The following is a 25,109-nucleotide window of genomic DNA, read 5'->3' as shown; positions in this document are numbered from 1 at the left end:
TGAGGATAAAAGCGGTCACTCATGATTGTGTGTGGATGAAGAAACGGCAGTCGCCCTACCGGTATAACGGATGAAGGGTGCATGGCCGCCATCTTAGAAAGAGGATGAGTTGAAATTATTATCGTGTTTGTCTACAAGAAAAGGATCTGTAGTCCTGTATCAACTGCAAAAATAATTCAGTGCAAATTTCCAAGTATGCCAGATAATATAATCAATAAAGAATAAGGTGATATCTAAAGTTGGCAAAGAGAATATCCCTCCGTAATTACTATGTGGCAGTACTATTTGAGAGTAACATGTTAAACAGTAACTCAAGTATACAGAGTGAGAGGAACCTGCGATAGCAAGATAGTGGGGTAAGCATCCTTCTCCAATGTGTACATAATTCCTCATTCAAAGTCAAAGTCTATTTAATCTCTAATAGTGTCTGGTTTATTCACTAGGTGACCCAATACCATATCAAAGGTGGAGGAATGGGTATTAAGAAATGGCTCTGACAGTAGTATGCAGAAGTAGTGGAGTAATAGAGATAGACGGAGGGTGTGGGTCCAGGAAACAGTTGTTATTATACAGATATATCTACACATGTAGAAAATATTGAAGTTCATTGTCCACATTAATGCCCAGTTCCCCCGCCCGTAACTTCCTCATCCAACATGCCTCACACTCTCAGCCTGAGTTCTCTGTTGCCCCCCTAACATCTAAAACCAAGTGATTTGCGCTGTGCAATACAATCATGTGCATGACTTTCAATCTGGTACCGCACGTCCAAGTTCTTAAGTACACGAAAATGTTCCGCTATACGTTCCTTAAGTGGGCGTATAGTGCTACCAACATACATCTTTTCACATTTGCATTGGATCACATATACACATATACAACATATTTAGTTATACAGTCAAGGTGTTTGTTAATCCGAATTCCCGGTATCCATTGTACTCCAATTCCATTACACCATTATTAGCCATCTTACACATGCTGCAATTTCCACAGATAAAAGATCCCACATTCAGTTTGGTAAGCCAAGTATCACTTTGGAGCCGTGATGGAGGGGGGGGGGGGTAACTGGGACTGACCAGGTTCCTAACTGTTTTGCCCCTACTGTACGTAATGCTGGGACATTTAATTAATGGCGTTCCAATGCCCTATTTGCAGTTAAAATGTGCCAGTGGCGTTTCAGTATGCTATACAGTTTGTGACCTGGTGGGGAAGATTACATTCCCTTAACCCCTTCACTGCGGCGGCTATTCCGCCGCAGTCCTAAGGGGGCGGGGCGGAAGAGCGGCGGGCGCATGCTGGTGACGGAACCGCTCCGTCACCAGCGTCGGTTGCGCTGTGCTTATGATGGAGCGGTTCCGTCTTGGCCCTCCCCGCTCAATAGAACGCTCAGAGCAGGCGCGGAATCTGCGCCGCGCAGGCGTGCCGAGCGGGCCATGACGGAACCGCTCCGTCATCAGCACAGCGCGACCGCGGCTGATGACGGAGCGGTTCCGTCATCAGCAGGGGAGGGGTTAATATGATGATTACACCAATAGTTAATTTTTTATCTTCAATGCTGCCTCTAAGACTCTCAGACAATTTATTTCATGAACTTGACAAACTTACTGCTACGTTTTTGTGGAATGACAGATACATTTCTTCTGAAATGTGTTGCTTTGGGTGGTTGTAACTTCCCGAACTAGTACTTGTACTAAACGTCCTTCCTAGAATCTCAAGGGGCACTTTGGTTTTTCCCGGATTCACTTTATCCTCCTCCATGGATATATAGCGAACAATCTTTGTCACCCATCTAGGCTATCTTCCTTCTATCCATGAGAAAATGTGCCCCTTCTCATTCTCATAGTATCATCTCGGATACAGCTTCTGCTTTTAAAGCTATTGACAAACTACTTGAGAGTTGCTTCAATAACTCTAGGAGGTCTTCTTTGGTTTAATTCCAATTATCTAACCACTCCTCTCTATCTAATCTCCTGACCGTTTGGCTCAGAACGGGGCATGTAGCTTCTCAAGTGTACACATTTGTATCGAAACTGTCGGCTCCACAGAGTTTATCCATTTATACCACATGATCCAAATAATTTGATAAAGGGGGTTTCGAACACATCTTGCTGAATAATTGGTCTTTGATTGGGAATCTCTCCCTTCGTAATAAAGTTGCTCCAGCCTGGATCCAATTTAAATTTGTTAGAATGCACTTGCTTCATTGGACTCCTGTTCAACCACACACATTGAAGTTCAGGGTAATATGCTGGAGTTGTGATTTGGAACTGGGGAATACATCAAAATCTGTTATTTGATTGTACACGATTAGCTGTCTATTGGGCTTCTACAAAGAAGCACTTGTAGAGTATTTTTAAGGTCCCTATTAGGGTGTCCTTTTCCATAGTTATACTGGGCCCCTGGGGTTCAACTGTTCCTCTCCCTTTAGATACGTCTGACATGTCATTATTAGACTTACCTTCGTCTTTTGCAGTCAAAGTGATCCTCACAGAATGGAAGTTCTTCCAACACATATCTTTCCACACTTGGTGGCCTGGGTGTCTTATTGTCTTAGTGCTCACTCATTGCATTCTGAAAGTTCTTCCTCTCCGGTTATCTCCAGGGCAGTCTGTCAAACCTACTTGCAATAATTGTTTCTGGGCAGTTATAATGGTATAGCTTCTGCACAGATGTAGATATACTGTTTGGACTATAATCTAAAATTCCCTTCTGTTGAGGAAATTGTAAAATTGTATTAGAATCTGTACCCAGCTACCACATCTGTATAATTCAGCTAAAGAATTCAACCTTACAATACTCCAGGTGCCATGCTTTGTTAATTTGAATCCTTAAAATCTGTCAACTAATCTATCTCTCTCACTGGTCCAACTGTCCCTGATCTTTTTTTGAACTCTGAGAAGATGTATTTATGCATCATCCTGTAGCGTTAGGACAGAGAAAATATAAAAGGTCCATAGCCTTAGCCAGAACACACCTACAGGCTTGGGTCACCTAATCCTGCCTCACTGACATCCACTCCATTAAATGGGAGAGGGTAACATGTTGGTATCCCTACTTCAGTAAACAATCGCAACAAGCACATTGGTATAGAAAATTGAGAACTGTGCAGTCTTAGTCTCCATGTGTGGTGGAAGTCTGTTGAATAAGATAGGCAATCTTAAATTCACCCAGAACGATAGAGAAAAGAACAGTGCAGTGGCTGTAAAGCGAAACTTGATCATCCCTAAATGACTGCAGAATGACCACTAGTGCGCAGACAGGAAGACAGTCACTGGAGTCTTTTGAAAGCGAGAACACTTATATCGACATTTGGGAAGATATTCTAGACATTAAACTCATTTGGGATAGTTTACAAACTAGCCAACCGATGGGGCAGCCATGGCACATTTCCTATTAACCCCAACTTCCAGCAAGATATGAATAATGAGGGATAGAAGATTGTTAACCTCTTCTATTAAATAGCTCTGCATTGAAAACCTTTGTGAAATTAAGATGACTACTTGATTTCTCCATAGAAGGATGTGTTGAGGCAAATGTCACTTTTTCTTCATACATGAGGTTTAATGAACAGGAGAGTGATCTGGGCTAAGCAAACTCACCAAAAATTAAATACATTTTTTCAAGTAGGTGCATTTCATCCCAGCTTGTGATGAGCAGATGGGATGCCCAGCGATTTATAGGTGTACGAAGTATGAGGCGGAAGTGGATGGTGCATTTTAGTTTAAGCATTGTGGACAATGTGGCTTTCAAGAAGTTACATTTTGTCACTGTTTCTTCCTTCTGTGACAGGGTGTACCGGTACCAAACATCGGACTACTCATTCACCAGCGTAGAGGCCTTGCTGAATGCCCTTGGTGGAGAGGAGTTCGTTCGGCGCCTGAACAAGACTATTGATGAAACAATGCAGCAAGCAGGATTCTCACAGAGGTTTATTGATGAAATAGTAACCCCAGCCATGAGGGTCAATTACGGACAAGGGGCGCAGATTAATGGGTTTGTAGGTGAGGACCAAATTGAACTTCCCCTTTTTTGGTTTTACTTTACACTCTGCTACAAGTTATTTTCTCCCTAGCCTTCCCCTTCATCTGCTCTGTATTAAAATTTTAAACTGGTCTGAGTAAGAGCTTGTTTCTGTGTAAAACTATCTCAAATTATCAGAAGATAAAACTTTTAGGGGCATATGTATCAAGCCCTTTTCTCGTTCGCAAACAGTCTGATTCTCAGAATCGGCCCGTTTGCGAACGGGAAAAGGCCTTTTGGGATGTATCATCCCAAAAGGGTATCGCAAAATTTGCCATTCCTTATTTCGCAAAAGCATTTAAGGAATCGCAAATTGGGATTCCTTAAATGCGATGTTAAAAGCACCCAAGTTGTGCGATTTCTCCTTAAGAAATCGCAAATTACCACCAACTTCAAGTTGGTGGTAATTTGCGATTTCTGTGAAAAATGCACTTTTTGGCATTTTCAAAGTGCCATGTGGCGCAAATACAGGCCCTTAGGGCATGTATGTGCGCCACATGTGCATTTCAGGGGTGCATCACAGTGTCCTTTTGACACCCGTGCACCCTTGAAATTGCATTTTCAATTTGCAATTCTCTAATTGCGAATCGCAAATTGAGAATGTCTTCCTATTCATTCCTATGGGCCTTAGACACATAGGAATGAATGGGAAGACATTCCTTAATTGCGAGTCGCAATTTAGGAATACCAAGGAATCGCAAAATATTTGCGAATTTTAATGACATCTCGTTTTGAGATTCTCAAATAGCGATTATCAAAAAATCGCTATTTGAGAATCTCAAATAGAGTGTTTGCTACATATGCCCCTGAGTGAAGAAGCTCTCAACACAGTGTTGATATACTGTTAATGTATCTGCGTGTTCTACCCTGGATTACCATTTTAGCTTTCATGGGCTCTATTCCTCCATATGTCAGACCCGGAAGGTGCTGTAAGCCTACAGAGCAGAGTAGTTGTACAATAATCAATTTCCTTTTGTAGGTGCTGTGTCTTTGGCAGGAACAGATCCTGGCCTTTGGTCTGTAAAGGGTGGAAACAAGATTGTGTGTACAGGATTGTTGTATGCATCCAAAGCCAACCTTATCAAGGGCATGGTGACTTCAGTGGAGGAAAAGATTCGGCCTCTGCGGACTGGTAAGTTGAAGCCAATGAAGTTCTGAGAGCGCTTTCTTTCAGTACCTGCATGTTTATTGGTAATTCATGTTGTGAACATCAAACCATCTTTATCCAGTTGGTGGTGTGTGAGATGTTATGTCTGTAATGTAGTTTTGAGATTGAATGGTGTATTACTTTTTTTTATCTGCCTTTTGCAACCTTTGTTCATTGTTGGACATGGTAAAAAAAAGTGTAGGTATTAATCTTTGACATTGTATATGGTATGACTTTTCAGCCTAAAGAAATCAGCCTGATCCCTGAATCTAGCCTCAACCTGTTCTGTTTCTCCATTAATCCTTTGATGGCATGCAAAGTTTAGTGAATTATTCTTTGGTATGAAGCAAAGGAATCCTGTGATGCCTCTGTTTATAATTGAGGAATGTGCGTTCCTAAAACACATGGAAATACATTCAGAATATTGCAAATCTGTCAAAGGATATTAATACGCTTCCAAAAACCAAGTCAAATAGTGGAATCCACCAAAGCTGGGATTTGAAAACCTAGCTCCCTTATTTATTTATATTTAAACTCTTTTTTTATTGATTATGCTCAAGGTCTCATTCAATGCACAGCAGTGATCAGAAGAAATACAGAAAAACAGCAGTCCATATTACTTTAACGTTCATACTGGTAGTGGAATGGACAATTAATACAAACTGCATTATCCCACCCCTGCCAGCTCAGACCGGTATCTACGCCAGGGGCCCCACACCTCTTTCCATTTCTTGACTCATCCTCTGGATTCATACAGTCTCCTCCGCCCTCTGACACCAGTCCAGGTCCCTAATCCATTGCTCCCATTGGGGGGAGGGGGGGGGGGGGCAGTTGCTGGCTATATTTCTTTTCACCACACACGCAGCTGTTGCTAACCAGATCTCGTTATATCTGGACCAGTCAGTAGCCCCTCTAATCATTAGCAGCAACCCCCTCTGATCCACCGGCACCGACGATCCCACCACTAACGCCATTGTTTGTGCAACTTTGGTCCAGAAGGGCACTATGTACGGACAGTCCCACAGTATGTGGACAAAGGTCCCCTCCCCTTGGAAGCCCCTCGCACACAAAGGAGACAGGCACCTCCCCCAGGCGAACAATTGAGTACGCGAATAATAAACCTGTCGCAGTATTTTCAATTGCACAAGGCGGAACCTGATCCTAATTGTCTCCCTTCCATCTCTCCCTCAGGGTCGCCAGGGGATCAGGCATGTTATTAATGAGCTTACGGTAGATGGTAGAGGTAGGCTTGTCCGGGATAGGGTCAAGAAGAAGTCTGTCCTCTAGTGGAGAATATTCTGGGAGCTCTACGTCCGTGTGTATGTATATTCGCAAGGCATGTTTAAGGCGCAGATAGTGGTAGTGTTGGGAGTCGTGCAGTTGGTACTCTTTTTGGAGGTAGACCAAGGATCTAGGAGCATTCCCTTACCACACATCGCCCAAGTAGTCAATCCCGATGAGCCTCCAGCCCTTGAAGCCAGTCAGTCTGGACACCTCGACTAGTTGGTCGCCAAACCAGAGCGGCGTTCTACCCTTTAGAGTGCCCGCCAAGCCCAGGAATTTATTGGCCTCCCTCCAACTCTGTTTTTCCAGTATTGGGGTGTCTTTCATAGATTCATATGCTCGAATATTCCCCGTCGTCGGAGTGGGAGTCCCACGGTAAATAAAATAGCAATAATATACTAAATATATATAGAAACATTTATTCATATATATAATCAGAAGAAAAAACCTGAAATATGTATAAGAAAAGGCATAAACTGCCTACCCAAAATTCTACAAAGATAATGTACTTTCTGATGCTAAAAAGTCTTATTTCCGGCCATTCTAAAGCAGCTTCCAAGCGTGGTAGTGTGCAGGAGGTGCCTTCTCCATTTTTTAAAAAGAAGAGGATGTCTCTCTCCTTGGCCCCTGTGGTGTCTTCACCACTTCCTACCACTTCTGGGCCCACGAGACCTGGCTCTCAGGCTCCTGCTGCATCTCCTTCAAGTTTTTCTGTGAAGAAAACTGATTCGTCTACAGTTCCGTCAACGAGATTTGCTGTCTCTGGTTCAAAGTCGACGACGACAGTCATGACGACGCTTGCTTCTGGATCGTCTACAGCCCCTTGGTCGACGTCATTGTTGTCGATGAAGGTAATTCTCAGTTCTAAGACTGTATCGTCAATCATCCCTATTTCGTCGTCGACGAAGAAACGTTCGTCATCGACGAAGAAACATCCGTCGTCTATCGTCGTCGACGAAAGGTTTGAAGATGTTGATTTCGTCGACGCCTTCGACGACGAGTGTTCGGTCGACAGCTGTCCCGTCGAAGAGTGTCCCGTCTTTGTCTGTCCCGTCTTTGTCTGTCCCGTCTTTGTCTGTCCCGTCTTTGTCTGTCCCGTCTTTGTCTGTCCCGTCTTTGTCTGTCCCGTCGGCGACTGCCCCGTCGACGAAAAAGATAAAACAGAAGGCTCCGTCGACATCTACGTCAATGAAGGTTCCGTCTACGGCTCCACTACTGTCGACGACGTCCCCGTCGACGATGTCCTCATCGACGACGGTTTTGATGACTATTTCAACGAAGAAGACCGCAAAGACCATTGCACCATCTATGCCTCCGAAAGCTCAGTCAACGGAGGGTTTGCCGTCGACGACAAGGTCGCAGAATGTAGTCCAGATGACACCGTCTTCATTTGCCTCACTACATTTGTTGCCGCTGTCTTCCAGCAAATCGGACCAGGTCGCAACTTTTCATGAAGGGGGAATGGCTCTTCCACCCTCGCCTTTGTTTGCTACGGACTCAGATCAGGAGTCTGAAGGGCATGTGCATGAAGCTTTTACTGACGCTCACAGTCCATCGGATTTAATTATAAAGTGTCAGGACTTCAGTAATGATGAGGAGGAACAGTATGGCCAACATGATGAGGTTCAGACTCCAATGCCAGCTGCGATGTTGCCATTGTCAATGATTTCAAGCCTCCAAAATATGTTGGATGACAATAATCGGCGTTTCCCGCCATCACCACAAGTGTCTACTGTCCCATCTGTTTTGACCCCGATTACGGAGCCATCAACCGCTCCATCAGAGCCTTCACCGCCTGCTACCATTCAGAGACACACATCAATTCAGGTTCACGCAACTCTGAATCCTGATGATGACGACGAGAATCCTCCAGAGCGAGAGGATGGAAAAGTTACAGATGTGGATGGTGATGATGAAATGGCGGAGTGGGATGACTATCTGGCACAGACACCATCCCCATCTCAAGTGACGCCAGGGGATTCTCCTCCGGTGGATATTGCAAGCTTCCATCAATTGATGGACAGAGCGGCTCAGCGTTTCAAGTTGCCACGAGTCCAAAGAGAGGAAGATTGTTTCCTTTATGACTTCAAGAACCAACCATTTAAACAGATTCATACTGTCCCAATTATAGATTTCATCTGGGCTGAAGGGGTGAAACTCATGAAGACTCCAAACTCTTTACCGGCACAATTGCCAAGGTTAGAGAAGAAATATAAGGCGCCGGTGGGATCTCCGGCATGCCTTACTGGACAGCCGAAGCCTGATTCTGTTGTTACACAGGCAGCTCAGAGAGGATCACGGAATCCTGCATCTACCACCACTGCTCCTCCGGACCGTGAGGGCCGTCACCTTGATGCTATAGGGCGCAAATTTTCCTCAATGTCTTCCACTACTGTGCGAGTGGCTAATGCTATGGCCATTTTGGGTCGATATGACCGTCAAGTTTGGGCAGATATGTCCGCCTATGTGACGTTACTTCCGGATGCTTCCAAGGCGGAAGATTTACAGCTTCTTCAGGAAGGTGAAAGAACATCCGAAGAATTGATTGACTGTTCAGTGGATGTGGCCTGCACTGGATTTCGACAACTCGCTGGAGCGGCCGTCTTACGTCTGCAAGGTTGGTTGCGCTCGACCTCTTTCCGTCAGGAAGTTCAAGCGAAAATTCTTGATATGCCATATGATGGCGAATCACTCTTCGGAGCGCACATTGACGAAGCGTTGCAATCTATAAAGGACACTGCACGTGCCTTAGGTACTCTTCAATTTAAGAAACAGCCCTTTCGGGGTTCTCGAGGACGAGGCACTAACTCCAATTTTCGAGGAGGAAGCAATCAATATCGCTCCTATAACCAAGGCAACCAGCGTTTCTCCGGAAACCGTCAACAGTCTTCTCGTCAGCAGCCGGCCAAGACCTATAGAGGAAAGTCCACTTACAGGGGATCTTCCAACAAACGTCAATGACTTGCCTTCAACTCTGCAAATTGGAGGTCGAATCTCTCTGTTTGGTTCTCAATGGTCCTTCATCACCACAGACCGTTAGGTGCTCGACATTGTAGAAAAAGGCCATGCATTGGAATTCGTCGAAATACCTCCTCCGACACCGCTTTCTGGGCCGCCTCCTCCGCACCTCAAGGAACTTCTCCATCAGGTTTGCCTTCTGATTCAGAAGGGTGCAGTAGAAGTGGTGCCAAAGTCTCAGAGAGGGAAGGGATTTTATTCCCGCTTTTTCCTAATCGTCAAGAAGAACGGGGAATGGAGACCCATATTGGACTTGAGAGCGCTCAATCAATATCTCAAGAATCAATCCTTCTGCATGCTAACGCTTACAGAAATCTTGCTATTGCTCTCAGTCGGAGATTTCATGGCGACTATCGACCTCCGAGACGCCTACTTCCATGTCCCGATACTCCTAGGTCATCGGAAGTTCCTACGATTCAAGGTGGGACAACAGCATTACCAGTTCAGAGTCCTGCCATTTGGCCTCTGTTCCACCCCTCGAGTCTTTACCAAGATATTGGCTCCAGTAATGGCCTTTCTTAGCCTCCAAGGTGTCCAGATATTCCCATATCTCGACGATTGCCTCCTGAAGTCGCAGTCCGCTCACAACTGCTGCACCATACCTCCATTTGTCAGAAGGTGTTTTGTTCCTTGGGTCTGTCTCTCAATCTGGAAAAGTCCCAATTGCACCCTGCAACTTGCAAGGATTTTCTAGGGGCCACACTAGACACCACGCTGGCAAAGGCGTTCGTATCCCTGGAACGTCAACAGAGGATTCTTCGTCTAGGGTTTCTTTTACTGTCAACCATTTCAGTTCGACTGTTGAAGTCCTTTCTAGGGATGGCTTCTTCGTGCATCGCTCTCATCCCACATTGCAGACTATGGGCACGTCCTATCCAAGAGGAATTAGACGGACAGTGGCGTCAGGTCACCGGATCCTTCAACGATCTGATTCGTGTCACGACTCGCATGAGAGCAGCACTCAAATGGTGGACACAGTCATTGCATCTTGCAGCAGGGATGTCGTTCCTATCAAACACCCCAGATCTGACACTCACCACGGACGCGTCTCTGGAGGGATGGGGGGGGCGCACCTCCTAGACCTGTCTATAAAAGGAAAATGGACTCTACATCAGAAAGCCTGGCATATCAACAAATTGGAGCTCATGACTATTTTCCTAGCGCTGAATTAGTTTCAACCCGTGCTGCAAGGAGAGTCTGTCTTCATACAAACAGACAACACAACCTGCATGCACTACATAAACAAGCAGGGTGGAACGAAATCTCCGGTGCTGTCTCGCCTGGCATAGGCAATTTGGGACTGGTCACTCAATCACCAAATCACGATCACCGCAGTTCATCTCCCGGGGTTGTCCAACCTCCTGGCGGATTCCCTAAGCAGATCCCGATCATCAACCCACGAGTGGGAACTACATCAACCGACACTCAACATGATCTTTCGTCGCTGGGGTCGCCCGGCGCTGGATCTCTTTGCAACGCCAGAGAACCGCAAATGCCCAGCTTACGCAAGTTGGCATCCCCACAAAGGGTCACAGGGCAATGCCCTTTTGATGAACTGGTTGAATCTGTTTGCTTACGCCTTTCCTCCAATCCCTCTGGTGCCGCGAGTGCTTTGGAAGATACGGAGAGAACCCTGCCACATCCTTCTCATTGCTCCCAGATGGCCACGACAGGCATGGTTCTCGGAGTTGCTCCTTCTGTCCCAATGCGAACCCATCCTTCTTCATCCTCGGATGGATCTTCTTTCCATGGACAGGAGTCTCATCTACCACCCGGACCCCTCTTCTCTGAGCTTATCAGCCGGAACCTGAACACTGTTAATTTGCACACCTAACCATTCCTCAAGAATGTCGAGACATCCTTGCTCAGGCCAGAGCTCCTTCAACTATAAAGACTTACAAGTTGAAATGGAAACGTTTCTGCCATTGGTGTGCTGCTGCTGGTGTGCATCCCTTGCGTGCAACGCCTGCTCAGCTCCTCCCTTTCTTCTTTCAATTGGCTCAGTCAGGATTGTCTCATGCTACTTTAAGAGTTTTTCTGGCGGCAATTTCACGCTTCCGCCACGACGGCTCCACCTCCCTCTGTTCCTCTAGGATAATACGCCAATTTTTCAAGGGACGATTTCATAAATTTCCACCAATTCGGCGCCCTCCTCCTGCATGGCGCCTCAACATTGTTTTGGCACAGTTAATGAATGCACCATTTGAACCAATACATAGAGCTGACCTCAAGTACATCACCTGGAAGGTTGCTCTTCTTGCATTGACGTCTTCACGTCGAGTGAGTGACATTCACGCATTCACGATCAAACCACCATTTCTTCAGTTTCAGCCGGATTGTGTGCTGCTGCGCACTAACCCTACTTTTCTTCCAGAAGTACCTTCAGATTTCCACATCAATGAACCTGTTATTCTGAAGTCTGTCTTTGCTAACCCACAGTCCCCTGCGGAACAACGCTTGCATTCCTTAGACATTAAGCGGTGCTTGAAGTTCTACATCAGCAGAACGTCCCAGTTCCGTAAATCTGACCAACTCTTCATAGCCTATGGCCGTTTTCACAAGGGACGTCCAGTCACCAAACCTACAATAGCCCGCTGGGTGTCTTCGGCTATTGCTTTCTGCCATCAAAGAGCAGGCAAACCTCTGCAGTCGTCAGTAAGGGCCCATTCCACCAGATCCATGGCGTCCTCTACTGCACTTTTTGCCGGTGTCCCGCTGCATCAGATTTGCAGAGCAGCCACGTGGTCCAGCAGGCACACGTTCACGAAATACTACTGTCTGGGTGCCATAAATGAAGGGGATACCGCAGCAGGACAAGCTGTGCTTCGTAATCTTTTTCAATAAGGTGAGCCTCTGTTCTACCATCCTCCTATTAGTTTCCATATGCTTATTGACTGTTTGATTGATAGATATAGATAGATATATATATATATATATATATATATATATATATATATATATATATATATATATATATATTCACTGAAAAAACCATAGGTTATAGACCATATATAGTTAGGAATTTGCATTTACAAAACCTTGAAAATTCACTGAAAAAACCATAGGTTAGAGACCATATATAGTTAGCTGGACATTTTATTGACATAAAACCAATGAAATTCCATATATAGTTAGTTGCACTAACTATATATCGCGCACCCTCAATCCACTGCTGATGATGTCACATATTACATCATTCATGACATGGTCAGTGACCTCACTGATGACATCTCAAATGACATCACTGATGACATCACTGGTGACATCTCAAATGACATCACTGATGACATCATCTAGTGTCTGTGTGTTTTTGTAAAGTTTAAATATGTTTTACATATTGAAGAATGAGTGGATGTATGGAAGACTGAGTGTGTGTGTGGCTGGCTGGGAGGTGTGTGACTGTGCATATCAATGTGTACTTGTATCAGTGATTGTATAAGAGAGTAAGTATGTGTTAGTATATGTGTGAAAAAGTATGGTGTTCTGTGTTTAACTGTATAGATGAGGAAATCGAAGTGTGATTGATTCTTCACAGGACTGACTAGGTGTATGAGTGCATATGATAGTGTTGTAATAATGAGTGACTGTATGTATGAGTGATTGTATGGGTGAATGAGTGAATGTGTGTGTAGACGTAGGAATCAGTGAGTGCGTATGTAGTAACTGGTATTGGTGTGTCATGATGTCATCAGTGATGTCATTTGAGATGACATCTCAAATGACATCACTGATGACATCTCAAATGACATCAGTGATGTCATCAGTGATGTCATCAGTGATGTCACTGAAGTATGGTGTTCTGTGTTTAACTGTATAGATGAGGAAATGGAAGTGTGATTGATTCTTTACAGGACTGACTAGGTGTGTGAGTAACTCCATGGATGAGTGGCAGTGTGTGAGTGTCTGCATAGGTGTATGAGTGCATATGATAGTGTTGTAATAATGAGTGACTGTATGTATGAGTGATTGTATGGGTGAATGAGTGAATGTGTGTGTAGACGTAGGAATCAGTGAGTGCGTATGTAGTAACTGGTATTGGTGTGTCATGATGTCATCAGTGATGTCATTTGAGATGTCATCAGTGATGTCATTTGAGATGTCATCAGTGATGTCATCAGTGATGTCACTGACCATGTCATGAATGATGTAATATGTGACATCATCAGCAGTGGATTGCGGGTGCGCGATATATAGTTAGTGCAACTAACTATATATGGAATTTCATTGGTTTTATGTCAATAAAATGTCCAGCTAACTATATATGGTCTCTAACCTATGGTTTTTTCAGTGAATTTTCAAGGTTTTGTAAATGCAAATTCCTAACTATATATGGTCTATAACCTATGGTTTTTTCAGTGAATTTCATTGGTTTTTTAAAAGCTAATATCTATAGCTGTAAAATATATTCTTTATTACGTGACGTATCACGTAGCCACGTGAGACGCCTCATGACGCGTCGCATAACCATGACGTATCGGCTCTGCAGCGCAAACAAAACCCGTAACGTAAGCGTGCCGGAGCACGCTTACAGATATATATATTTTTTTTAACCTTAATTAGACAAAATCCACACGTGCACATATCTTGAGGCCTTGCAAAGGCACATCAAACAAACAATCCCTACAATTTTGCCAAGTTTGCTGGAAATCTATTCCCTTCATTTTTTTTTTACTGTTTCTCTTGGTTTTCCCCTTGTTACGCTTACCGGGACGCTACCCGGTACGTGAACCGGACGCTCCAAAAACACAAGATGGCGGACTCCCGTTACGCTGCCGGTTAGCTGCCCGGTTCACGTACCGGGAAGCGCCTCTACCGCGAAAAATCGTGGGGGACTTTAATATCCCCCTCATCAATCCTAGGGGGTCAGGAGGGGTTTACCTTGCCCCCTTTCCTTCATTTCCCCCTTCTTTTTTCGCCACATCTTGTCTCTCGAACCTACCGAGAGACAAGATGGCGGCCGCTCCGGACTGTTTACAATGTTGACAGCTACGCTGCCGGTTAGCTGCCCGGTTAGCTGCCCGGTGAGCTGCCCGGTTCGCGTACCGGGACGCGCCTCTACGGCGTAAAATCGCAAAAAAAAATAATTTATTTTTTGCCCCGCGGGGCACTTTAATATCCCCCTCATCAATCCTAGGGGGTCAGGAGGGGTCTACCTTGCCCCCTTTCCTTCATTTCCCCCTTCGTTTTTCACCACATCTTGTCTCTCGATCCTACCGAGAGACAAGATGGCGGCCGCTCCGGACTGTTTAGAATGTTGACAGACACCGGAGAGCCAATCAGCTTCGCTTCGCGAAGTTCCGTTACGCGTCAGGTACGCGAACCGGGGCGCTAACCGGAGCGCTGTCACAGATATATATTTTTTTTTTTAAACGTTAATTTCTCAAAATCGACTGGAGCACATATATTGAGACATAGCAAAGGCACGTCGGGCAAACCATATCTACAATTTTGCCAAGTTTCATGTAAATCTATTCAGCCGTTCGAGCTAAAAGTGAGTCCAACCGCCCTATGGAAAAATGAATGTGAAAAACGCGTTTTGGGACCCCCCTTTTTTCTCGCCCCCCTTGACGAAACCCCCCCAAATTTTTAGGGGCTGCTCAGAAACAAAATGTGCCATTTTCCTGAAAATTTCAGCCAATTCCGTTCACAAACGCCAAAGTTATTAGACATAGAATTTTCAGAAATCCCATAGAGAAAAAATCCTAACTATATATACCCACTGGCTATCGCCAGTAGGTAATATACATATATTAACATATATAATCTGCATATCTATATAAATATAAATGCATGCATACATATACATATATGCATACATATGCATGTTATTTACATGAAAGTTTTAAAAACACTAATAAAAGCAAAGCTAAAAAGCCACCTCATTAAAAACAGAATGGCTTTAACTTAAACGAGGGCGAGATCTATTGCATTTTCAATGCTTGTTTACTTTGGTTCTATCAAGAAGGCATTCAGATGTGTCACACATTTGCCATAAATTCTGAATGTTAGCACTCTAGTTGCTCATTAGATCACTGTAGTAAAGCTAGTGCTCACCAGGGAAGTCTGCTGCTAATCATGGTTTGCAGCCATTTTCCCGCATTTTTTATCTCGCAGACTTTCAGTCCGCATACCATTATCCCGCAAGCTCATTGACCTCGCATACCATTATCCCGCATTTTTTCAAAACGCATGTGCATTTATCGCGCATGCCTTTACAAAGAATTACGTTTTAAAGGCATGTATGGTAAATGCATTTGCGTTGTGAAAACCACGATGACGAGAGAGGTAAGTGGGTTTGTGTTACTTTTTTCGTGGGTTAGTGATTGTGTAGTGTAGTGTTGTGTAGTGTAGTGTTGTGTTAGTGTAGTGTAGAGTTGTGGTGGTTGTTTAGTGTAGGGTCATGCTGGGGTAGTGTTTTAGGGTTTAGGGTTGTGTTGTAGTGTTTGCGTAGTGTAGGGTCATGCTGGGGCTAGTGTTTTAGGGTTTAGGGTAGTGTTGTAGTGTTTGCGTAGTGTAGGGTCATGCTGGGGGTAGTGTTTTAGGGTGTAGGGTAGTGTTGTAGTGTTTGCGTAGTGTAGGGTCATGCTGGGGGTAGTGTTTTAGGGTTTTGGGTAGTGTTGTAGTGTTTACGTAGTGTAGGGTCATGCTGGGGGTAGTGTTTTAGGGTTTAGGGTAGTGTTGTAGTGTTTGCGTAGTGTAGGGTCATGCTGGGGGGTAGTGTTTTAGGGTTTAGGGTAGTGTTGTAGTGTTTGCGTAGTGTAGGGTCATGCTGGGTGTAGTGTTTTAGGGTTTAGGGTAGTGTTGTAGTGTTTGCGTAGTGTAGGGTCATGCTGGGGGGGTAGTGTTTTAGGGTTTAGGGTAGTGTTGTAGTGTTTGCGTAGTGTAGGGTCATGCTGGGGTGTAGTGTTTTAGGGTTTAGGGTAGTGTTGTAGTGTTTGCGTAGTGTAGGGTCATGCTGGGGGTAGTGTTTTAGGGTTTAGGGTAGTGTTGTAGTGTTTGCGTAGTGTAGGGTCATGCTGGGGGTAGTGTTTTAGGGTTTAGGGTAGTGTTGTAGTGTTTGCGTAGTGTAGGGTCATGCTGGGGGTTGTGTTTTAGGGTTTAGGGTAGTGTTGTAGTGTTTGCGTAGTGTAGGGTCATGCTGGGGGTAGTGTTTTAGGGTTTAGGGTAGTGTTGTAGTGTTTGCGTAGTGTAGGGTCATGCTGGGGGTAGTGTTTTAGGGTTTAGGGTAGTGTTGTAGTGTTTGCGTAGTGTAGGGTCATGCTGGGGTGTAGTGTTTTAGGGTTTTGGGTAGTGTTGTAGTGTTTGCGTAGTGTAGGGTCATGCTGGGGGTAGTGTTTTAGGGTTTAGGGTAGTGTTGTAGTGTTTGCGTAGTGTAGGGTCATGCTGGGGGTAGTGTTTTAGGGTTTAGGGTAGTGTTGTAGTGTTTGCGTAGTGTAGGGTCATGCTGGGGGTAGTGTTTTAGGGTTTAGGGTAGTGTTGTAGTGTTTGCGTAGTGTAGGGTCATGCTGGGGTGTAGTGTTTTAGGGTTTTGGGTAGTGTTTGCGTAGTGTAGGGTCATGCTGGGGGTAGTGTTTTAGGGTTTAGGGTAGTGTTGTAGTGTTTGCGTAGTGTAGGGTCATGCTGGGGGTAGTGTTTTAGGGTTTAGGGTAGTGTTGTAGTGTTTGCGTAGTGTAGGGTCATGCTGGGGTGTAGTTTTTTAGGGTTTTGAGTAGTGTTGTAGTGTTTGCGTAGTGTAGGGTCATGCTGGGGGTAGTGTTTTAGGGTTTAGGGTAGTGTTGTAATGTTTGCGTAGTGAAGGGTCATGCTGGGGGTAGTGTTTTAGGGTTTAGGGTAGTGTTGTAGTGTAGGGTCATGCAGGGGTGTAGTGTTTTAGGGTTTTGCGTAGTGTTGTAGTGTTTGCGTAGTGTAGGGTCATGCTGGGGGTAGTGTTTTAGGGTTTAGGGTAGTGTTGTAGTGTTTGCGTAGTGTAGGGTCATGCTGGGGTGTAGTGTTTTAGGGTTTAGGGTTGTGTTGTAGTGTTTGCGTAGTGTAGGGTCATGCTGGGGGTAGTGTTTTAGGGTTTAGGGTAGTGTTGTAGGGGTTGTGTAGTGTAGGGTCATGCTGGGGGTAGTGTTTTAGGGTTGTGTTGTAGTGTTTGTGTAGTGTAGGGTCATGCTGGGGGTAGTGTTTTAGGGTTTAGGGTAGTGTTGTAGTGTTTGCGTAGTGTAGGGTCATGCTGGGTGTAGTGTTTTAGGGTTTAGGGTAGTGTTGTAGTGTTTTAGGGTTTAGGGTACTGTTGTAGTGTTTGCGTAGTGTAGGGTCATGCTGGGGGTAGTGTTTTAGGGTTTAGGGTAGTGTTGTAGTGTTTGCGTAGTGTAGGGTCATGCTGGGGGTAGTGTTTTAGGGTTTAGGGTAGTGTTTGCGTAGTGTAGGGTCATGCTGGGGGTAGTGTTTTAGGGTTTTGGGTAGTGTTGTAGTGTTTGCGTAGTGTAGGGTCATGCTGGGGGTAGTGTTTTAGGGTTTAGGGTAGTGTTGTAGTGTAGGGTCATGCTGGGGGGTAGTGTTTTAGGGTTTAGGGTAGTGTTGTAGTGTTTGCGTAGTGTAGGGTCATGCTGGGTGTAGTGTTTTAGGGTTTAGGGTAGTGTTGTAGTGTTTGCGTAGTGTAGGGTCATGCTGGGGGTAGTGTTTTAGGGTTTAGGGTAGTGTTGTAGTGTTTGCGTAGTGTAGGGTCATGCTGGGGTGTAGTGTTTTAGGGTTTAGGGTAGTGTTGTAGTGTTTGCGTAGTGTAGGGTCATGCTGGGGGTAGTGTTTTAGGGTTTAGGGTAGTGTTGTAGTGTTTGCGTAGTGTAGGGTCATGCTGGGGGTAGTGTTTTAGGGTAGTGTTGTAGCGTTTGCGTAGTGTAGGGTCATGCTGGGGGTTGTGTTTTAGGGTTTAAGGTAGTGTTGTAGTGTTTGCGTAGTGTAGGGTCATGCTGGGGGTAGTGTTTTAGGGTTTAGGGTAGTGTTGTAGTGTTTGCGTAGTGTAGGGTCATGCTGGGGTGTAGTGTTTTAGGGTTTTGGGTAGTGTTGTAGTGTTTGCGTAGTGTAGGGTCATGCTGGGGGTAGTGTTTTAGGGTTTAGGGTAGTGTTGTAGTGTTTGCGTAGTTTAGGGTCATGCTGGGGGTAGTGGTTTAGGGTAGTGTTGTAGTGTTTGCGTAGTGTAGGGTCATGCTGGGGGTAGTGTTTTAGGGTTTAGGGTAGTGTTGTAGTGTTTGCGTAGTGTAGGGTCATGCTGGGGTGTAGTGTTTTAGGGTTTTGGGTAGTGTTGTAGTGTTTGCGTAGTGTAGGGTCATGCTGGGGGTAGTGTTTTAGGGTTTAGGGTAGTGTTGTAATGTTTGCGTAGTGAAGGGTCATGCTGGGGGTAGTGTTTTAGGGTTTAGGGTAGTGTTGTAGTGTTTGCGTAGTGTAGGGTCATGCTGGGGGTAGTGTTTTAGGGTTTAGGGTAGTGTTGTAGTGTTTGCGTAGTGTAGGGTCATGCTGGGGGTAGTGTTTTAGGGTTTAGGGTAGTGTTGTAGGGGTTGTGTAGTGTAGGGTCATGCTGGGGTGTAGTGTTTTAGGGTTTTGGGTAGTGTTTGCGTAGTGTAGGGTCATGCTGGGGGTAGTGTTTTAGGGTTTAGGGTAGTGTTGTAGTGTTTGCGTAGTGTAGGGTCATGCTGGGTGTAGTGTTTTAGGGTTTAGGGTAGTGTTGTAGTGTTTTAGGGTTTAGGGTACTGTTGTAGTGTTTGCGTAGTGTAGGGTCATGCTGGGGGTAGTGTTTTAGGGTTTAGGGTAGTGTTGTAGTGTTTGCGTAGTGTAGGGTCATGCTGGGGGTAGTGTTTTAGGGTTTAGGGTAGTGTTTGCGTAGTGTAGGGTCATGCTGGGGGTAGTGTTTTAGGGTTTTGGGTAGTGTTGTAGTGTTTGCGTAGTGTAGGGTCATGCTGGGGGTAGTGTTTTAGGGTTTAGGGTAGTGTTGTAGTGTAGGGTCATGCTGGGGGGTAGTGTTTTAGGGTTTAGGGTAGTGTTGTAGTGTTTGCGTAGTGTAGGGTCATGCTGGGTGTAGTGTTTTAGGGTTTAGGGTAGTGTTGTAGTGTTTGCGTAGTGTAGGGTCATGCTGGGGGTAGTGTTTTAGGGTTTAGGGTAGTGTTGTAGTGTTTGCGTAGTGTAGGGTCATGCTGGGGTGTAGTGTTTTAGGGTTTAGGGTAGTGTTGTAGTGTTTGCGTAGTGTAGGGTCATGCTGGGGGTAGTGTTTTAGGGTTTAGGGTAGTGTTGTAGTGTTTGCGTAGTGTAGGGTCATGCTGGGGGTAGTGTTTTAGGGTAGTGTTGTAGCGTTTGCGTAGTGTAGGGTCATGCTGGGGGTTGTGTTTTAGGGTTTAAGGTAGTGTTGTAGTGTTTGCGTAGTGTAGGGTCATGCTGGGGGTAGTGTTTTAGGGTTTAGGGTAGTGTTGTAGTGTTTGCGTAGTGTAGGGTCATGCTGGGGTGTAGTGTTTTAGGGTTTTGGGTAGTGTTGTAGTGTTTGCGTAGTGTAGGGTCATGCTGGGGGTAGTGTTTTAGGGTTTAGGGTAGTGTTGTAGTGTTTGCGTAGTTTAGGGTCATGCTGGGGGTAGTGGTTTAGGGTAGTGTTGTAGTGTTTGCGTAGTGTAGGGTCATGCTGGGGGTAGTGTTTTAGGGTTTAGGGTAGTGTTGTAGTGTTTGCGTAGTGTAGGGTCATGCTGGGGTGTAGTGTTTTAGGGTTTTGGGTAGTGTTGTAGTGTTTGCGTAGTGTAGGGTCATGCTGGGGGTAGTGTTTTAGGGTTTAGGGTAGTGTTGTAATGTTTGCGTAGTGAAGGGTCATGCTGGGGGTAGTGTTTTAGGGTTTAGGGTAGTGTTGTAGTGTTTGCGTAGTGCAGGGTCATGCTGGGGTGTAGTGTTTTAGGGTTTTGGGTAGTGTTGTAGTGTTTGCGTAGTGTAGGGTCATGCTGGGGGTAGTGTTTTAGGGTTTAGGGTAGTGTTGTAGTGTTTGCGTAGTGTAGGGTCATGCTGGGGGTAGTGTTTTAGGGTTTAGGGTCGTGTTGTAGTGTTTGTGTAGTGTAGGGTCATGCTGGGGGTAGTGTTTTAGGGTTTAGGGTAGTGTTGTAGTGTTTGCGTTGTGTAGGGTCATGCTGGGGTGTAGTGTTTTAGGGTTTTGCGTAGTGTTGTAGTGTTTGCGTAGTGTAGGGTCATGCTGGGGGTAATGTTTTAGGGTTTAGGGTAGTGTTGTAGTGTTTGCGTAGTGTAGGGTCATGCTGGGGTGTAGTGTTTTAGGGTTTAGGGTTGTGTTGTAGTGTTTGTGTAGTGTAGGGTCATGCTGGGGGTAGTGTTTTAGGGTTTAGGGTAGTGTTGTAGTGTTTGTGTAGTGTAGGGTCATGCTGGGGGTAGTGTTTTAGGGTTTAGGGTAGTGTTGTAGTGTTTGCGTAGTGTAGGGTCATGCTGGGGTGTAGTGTTTTAGGGTTTTGGGTAGTGTTGTAGTGTTTGCGTAGTGTAGGGTCATGCTGGGGGTAGTGTTTTAGGGTTTAGGGTAGTGTTGTAGTGTTTGTGTAGTGTAGGGTCATGCTGGGGGTAGTGTTTTAGGGTTTAGGGTAGTGTTGTACTGTTTGTGTAGTGTAGGGTCATGCTGGGGTGTAGTGTTTTAGGGTTTAGGGTTGTGTTGTAGTGTTTGTGTAGTGTAGGGTCATGCTGGGGGTAGTGTTTTAGGGTTTAGGGTAGTGTTGTAGTGTTTGCGTAGTGTAGGGTCATGCTGGGGTGTAGTGTTTTAGGGTTTAGGGTAGTGTTGTAGTGTTTGCGTAGTGTAGGGTCATGCTGGGGGTAGTGTTTTAGGGTTTAGGGTAGTGTTGTAGTGTAGGGTCATGCTGGGGGTAGTGTTTTAGGGTTTAGGGTAGTGTTGTAGCGTTTGCGTAGTGTAGGGTCATGCTGGGGGTTGTGTTTTAGGGTTTAAGGTAGTGTTGTAGTGTTTGCGTAGTGTAGGGTCATGCTGGGGGTAGTGTTTTAGGGTTTAGGGTAGTGTTGTAGTGTTTGCGTAGTGTAGGGTCATGCTGGGGGTAGTGTTTTAGGGTTTAGGGTAGTGTTGTAGTGTTTGCGTAGTTTAGGGTCATGCTGGGGGTAGTGTTTTAGGGTTTAGGGTAGTGTTGTAGTGTTTGCGTAGTGTAGGGTCATGCTGGGGGTAGTGTTTTAGGGTTTAGGGTAGTGTTGTAGTGTTTGCGTAGTGTAGGGTCATGCTGGGGTGTAGTGTTTTAGGGTTTTGGGTAGTGTTGTAGTGTTTGCGTAGTGTAGGGTCATGCTGGGGGTAGTGTTTTAGGGTTTAGGGTAGTGTTGTAGTGTTTGCGTAGTGTAGGGTCATGCTGGGGGTAGTGTTTTAGGGTTTAGGGTCGTGTTGTAGTGTTTGTGTAGTGTAGGGTCATGCTGGGGGTAGTGTTTTAGGGTTTAGGGTAGTGTTGTAGTGTTTGCGTAGTGTAGGGTCATGCTGGGGTGTAGTGTTTTAGGGTTTTGCGTAGTGTTGTAGTGTTTGCGTAGTGTAGGGTCATGCTGGGGGTAATGTTTTAGGGTTTAGGGTAGTGTTGTAGTGTTTGCGTAGTGTAGGGTCATGCTGGGGTGTAGTGTTTTAGGGTTTAGGGTTGTGTTGTAGTGTTTGTGTAGTGTAGGGTCATGCAGGGGGTAGTGTTTTAGGGTTTAGGGTAGTGTTGTAGTGTTTGTGTAGTGTAGGGTCATGCTGGGGGTAGTGTTTTAGGGTTTAGGGTTGTGGTGTAGTGTTTGTGTAGTGTAGGGTCATGCTGGGGTTAGTGTTTTAGGGTTTAGGGTAGTGTTGTAGTGTTTGCGTAGTGTAGGGTCATGCTGGGGTGTAGTGTTTTAGGGTTTTGGGTAGTGTTGTAGTGTTTGCGTAGTGTAGGGTCATGCTGGGGGTAGTATTTTAGGGTTTAGGGTAGTGTTGTAGTGTTTGTGTAGTGTAGGGTCATGCTGGGGGTAGTGTTTTAGGGTTTAGGGTAGTGTTGTACTGTTTGTGTAGTGTAGGGTCATGCTGGGGGTAGTGTTTTAGGGTAGTTTAGTTGTTTAGTGTATGCTAAAGGCATATTCGTTCTAAAAGTTTTCGTTATTTTAATTTGCGGCCTAATAGTACATGCAGGATTTTTTTGATCCCCCTCATTTTGTTCCTTTTTAAATTAAATGTTTTAAGAGTTACCACTTTATTCCAATCAAGATGGCTTCAGGTGTGCCATACCTTTGTAATAAGTAGGACTGTTAGCACTCTAGTTGTTCTTTAGAACACTCTGGGACATTCTGTCATTGGGCTATAGTTGGGCTACATCTGGCTGATGTTTGGGCTACATTTGTTTTTTTTTGTCTCTGGTGGCCATCTTTGGGCTACATTGGGCTACATTTGGGCTCCAGCATATATATAGCCCAATGTAGCCCAATATATATTTTTCAAAGTTAATTTTCGTAAAAACCACTGGAGCCTATATCTTGAGACATAGCAAAGGCACATCGGGCTACCAGTCCCTACAATTTTGCCAAGTTTGGTGTAAATCCATTCAGCCGTTCGGGCTAAAAGTGAGGCCAACCACCCTATGGAAAATTGCATGGGAAAAACACGTTTTGGGACCCCCCTTTTTTCTCGGCCCCCCCTTGACGAAACCCCCCCAAATTTTTAGGGGCTGCTCAGAAACAAAATGTTCCATTTTCCTGAAAATTTCAGCCAATTCTGTCCTCAAACGCCAAAGTTATTCGACATAGAATTTTCAAAAATCCCATAGGAAAAAAATCCTAACTATATATACCTACTGGCTATCGCCAGTAGGTAATATATATATATATATATATATAATATGTGCTCCATACACATACATTTCCAGTCTTTTGTTATGCATTGCGACTATGGAAACTTTTCCTTGGTACTGACTACTATCTATTCTATATTCAAGCATGTGAATCTATGAAAGACATCCCAATACTGGAGAAGAAGAATTGTTACTTACCTGTAAACGGGTGGTTCTCCGGTATTTGTGTCTTTCATAGATTCACATGTGACCCTCCCTCCTCCCCTCAGAGGCGCTCTTCTCCTCATAGACTCTTTGGTCACTCTTGTGCTACGAAAATCTGAGGTGCTGAGCTCTGAGGAGAAGGTTCTAGAGGGCAGCTGTCGCCTGATTGGCTGCAGTTTGGACCAACATAATGACAATGATAGGCTGCATATGTTTTTTTTTCTTCCCCATGCATTCCTATGTAGAATTTTGGGTAGGCAGTTTATGCCTTTTCTTATACATATTTCAGGTTTTTTCTTCTGATTTTATATATATATATATATATATATATATATATATATATATATATATATATTATATTTCTGCTATTTTATTTACCGTGGGACTCCCACTCCGACGACGGGGAATATTCAAGCATGTGAATCTATGAAAGACACCAATACTGGAGAACCACCTGTTTACAGGTAAGTATCAATTGTTCATCACCACCCCTGTATGTGACAGATAATCCCTACAACGCTTATGCGTGTACAAGAGAGGCTCGCACCTGCCCACCTGGCATGACATGCCTATACACCCTGTAGGCCGGCTCCGACCTAGCTGTAGACCCAGTCATTAACCACCTGCATTTGTGAGGCCCGGTAGTACAGTTGATCCCTCCCTCCAATCAGTTTCATTCCTACAAACCCACCATTGTTTCACAACAATTCAAAGCTATTGCGGCCTCTCCTCTTCTATTGAACTACTCTCTCCTACCACTCATCCTGCTTCACGCTATTGGAGTGCCTTGTGTACAGGTAACTCGCTCACTTCATTTATGCGTATAATACAATTGGTCATGTCCAATTTGGTTTTCTGTGACTCCAAAGAGGTAGCCCTCTCACACTTATTATATTTTATCATATCTGCTCATCATAACTCACTCTTTTCAATTATCATTCTTCTTGAGGTCCCTTTGATGTATGATAGCTGTTGAGCTGAATAGCCCTGCCTGGTGTACATTTGTATCGTGTGCCCACCAGTGAGCAGCATCTGGTATCCCAATATCTGAGAACGCAATTGAAGGCGACATCCCAATGCATTTCGGACTGACCTGGCCCGTCATTAGGGGGGCTGTATCTTTTTAAGTTTAACACCATTTATGCTAATTAAAATAATTTTCTATTGGTAATTACATGTATTAGTTGATTACCTAACATTGATCAATTTGCTAAACAAATCCGTTGAGACACATATTTGATGTTGAGTCAACAGTAATCACCTCATTGATGGACAATTAAGTTCTATGGAAGAAATAATCAAGTTTTAAACAGAACTACATGCAGTGATCGTTTCACAGATTAAAGGAGTTCAGTGACTGAATATTAATAAATGAAGAGTTTGTTGAATATTCGTTAGTTTGGAGGAAACTATTCAAGTTTGTAAGCAGTAAACCAACTGTGCACCATGAGTACTGCTATTTTTTGCATTCAGATGGGGTTCTCAAGATGGAGGGCATACCTTGGTTGCACATCTGAATGAGCAATAAATACAGCTTAATACAAGGATTTAATGAATGAGTTGTTGTTTCACTTGTTCAAGGTGTACCACAACAGGCTGATATTTTGTCTAGCCCTCAGTACTTGTCAGTCAGGTGCTGCTAATTTAAGGCA

The 25,109-nt window shown here is 44.7% G+C and overlaps 1 protein-coding gene across 1 annotated transcript in view; it reads left to right on the top strand.

Annotated features, from left to right (window-relative positions):
• Positions 1–25,109, top strand: part of PCYOX1 (prenylcysteine oxidase 1) — a 187,056-nt gene that overhangs the window by 142,128 nt on the left and 19,819 nt on the right. The window contains exons 4-5 of the mRNA XM_078666718.1: positions 3,790–4,001; positions 5,000–5,152. Of these exons, the coding sequence (XP_078522844.1) occupies positions 3,790–4,001; positions 5,000–5,152 (365 nt within the window). The remainder of the gene's footprint in view (positions 1–3,789; positions 4,002–4,999; positions 5,153–25,109) is intronic.

The sequence above is a fragment of the Lissotriton helveticus genome, chromosome 11 (genome assembly GCF_964261635.1).
Source record: "Lissotriton helveticus chromosome 11, aLisHel1.1, whole genome shotgun sequence".
In the NCBI taxonomy this organism is placed as follows: domain Eukaryota; kingdom Metazoa; phylum Chordata; class Amphibia; order Caudata; family Salamandridae; genus Lissotriton; species Lissotriton helveticus.
This window is presented reverse-complemented; position numbering and strand designations above follow the sequence as displayed.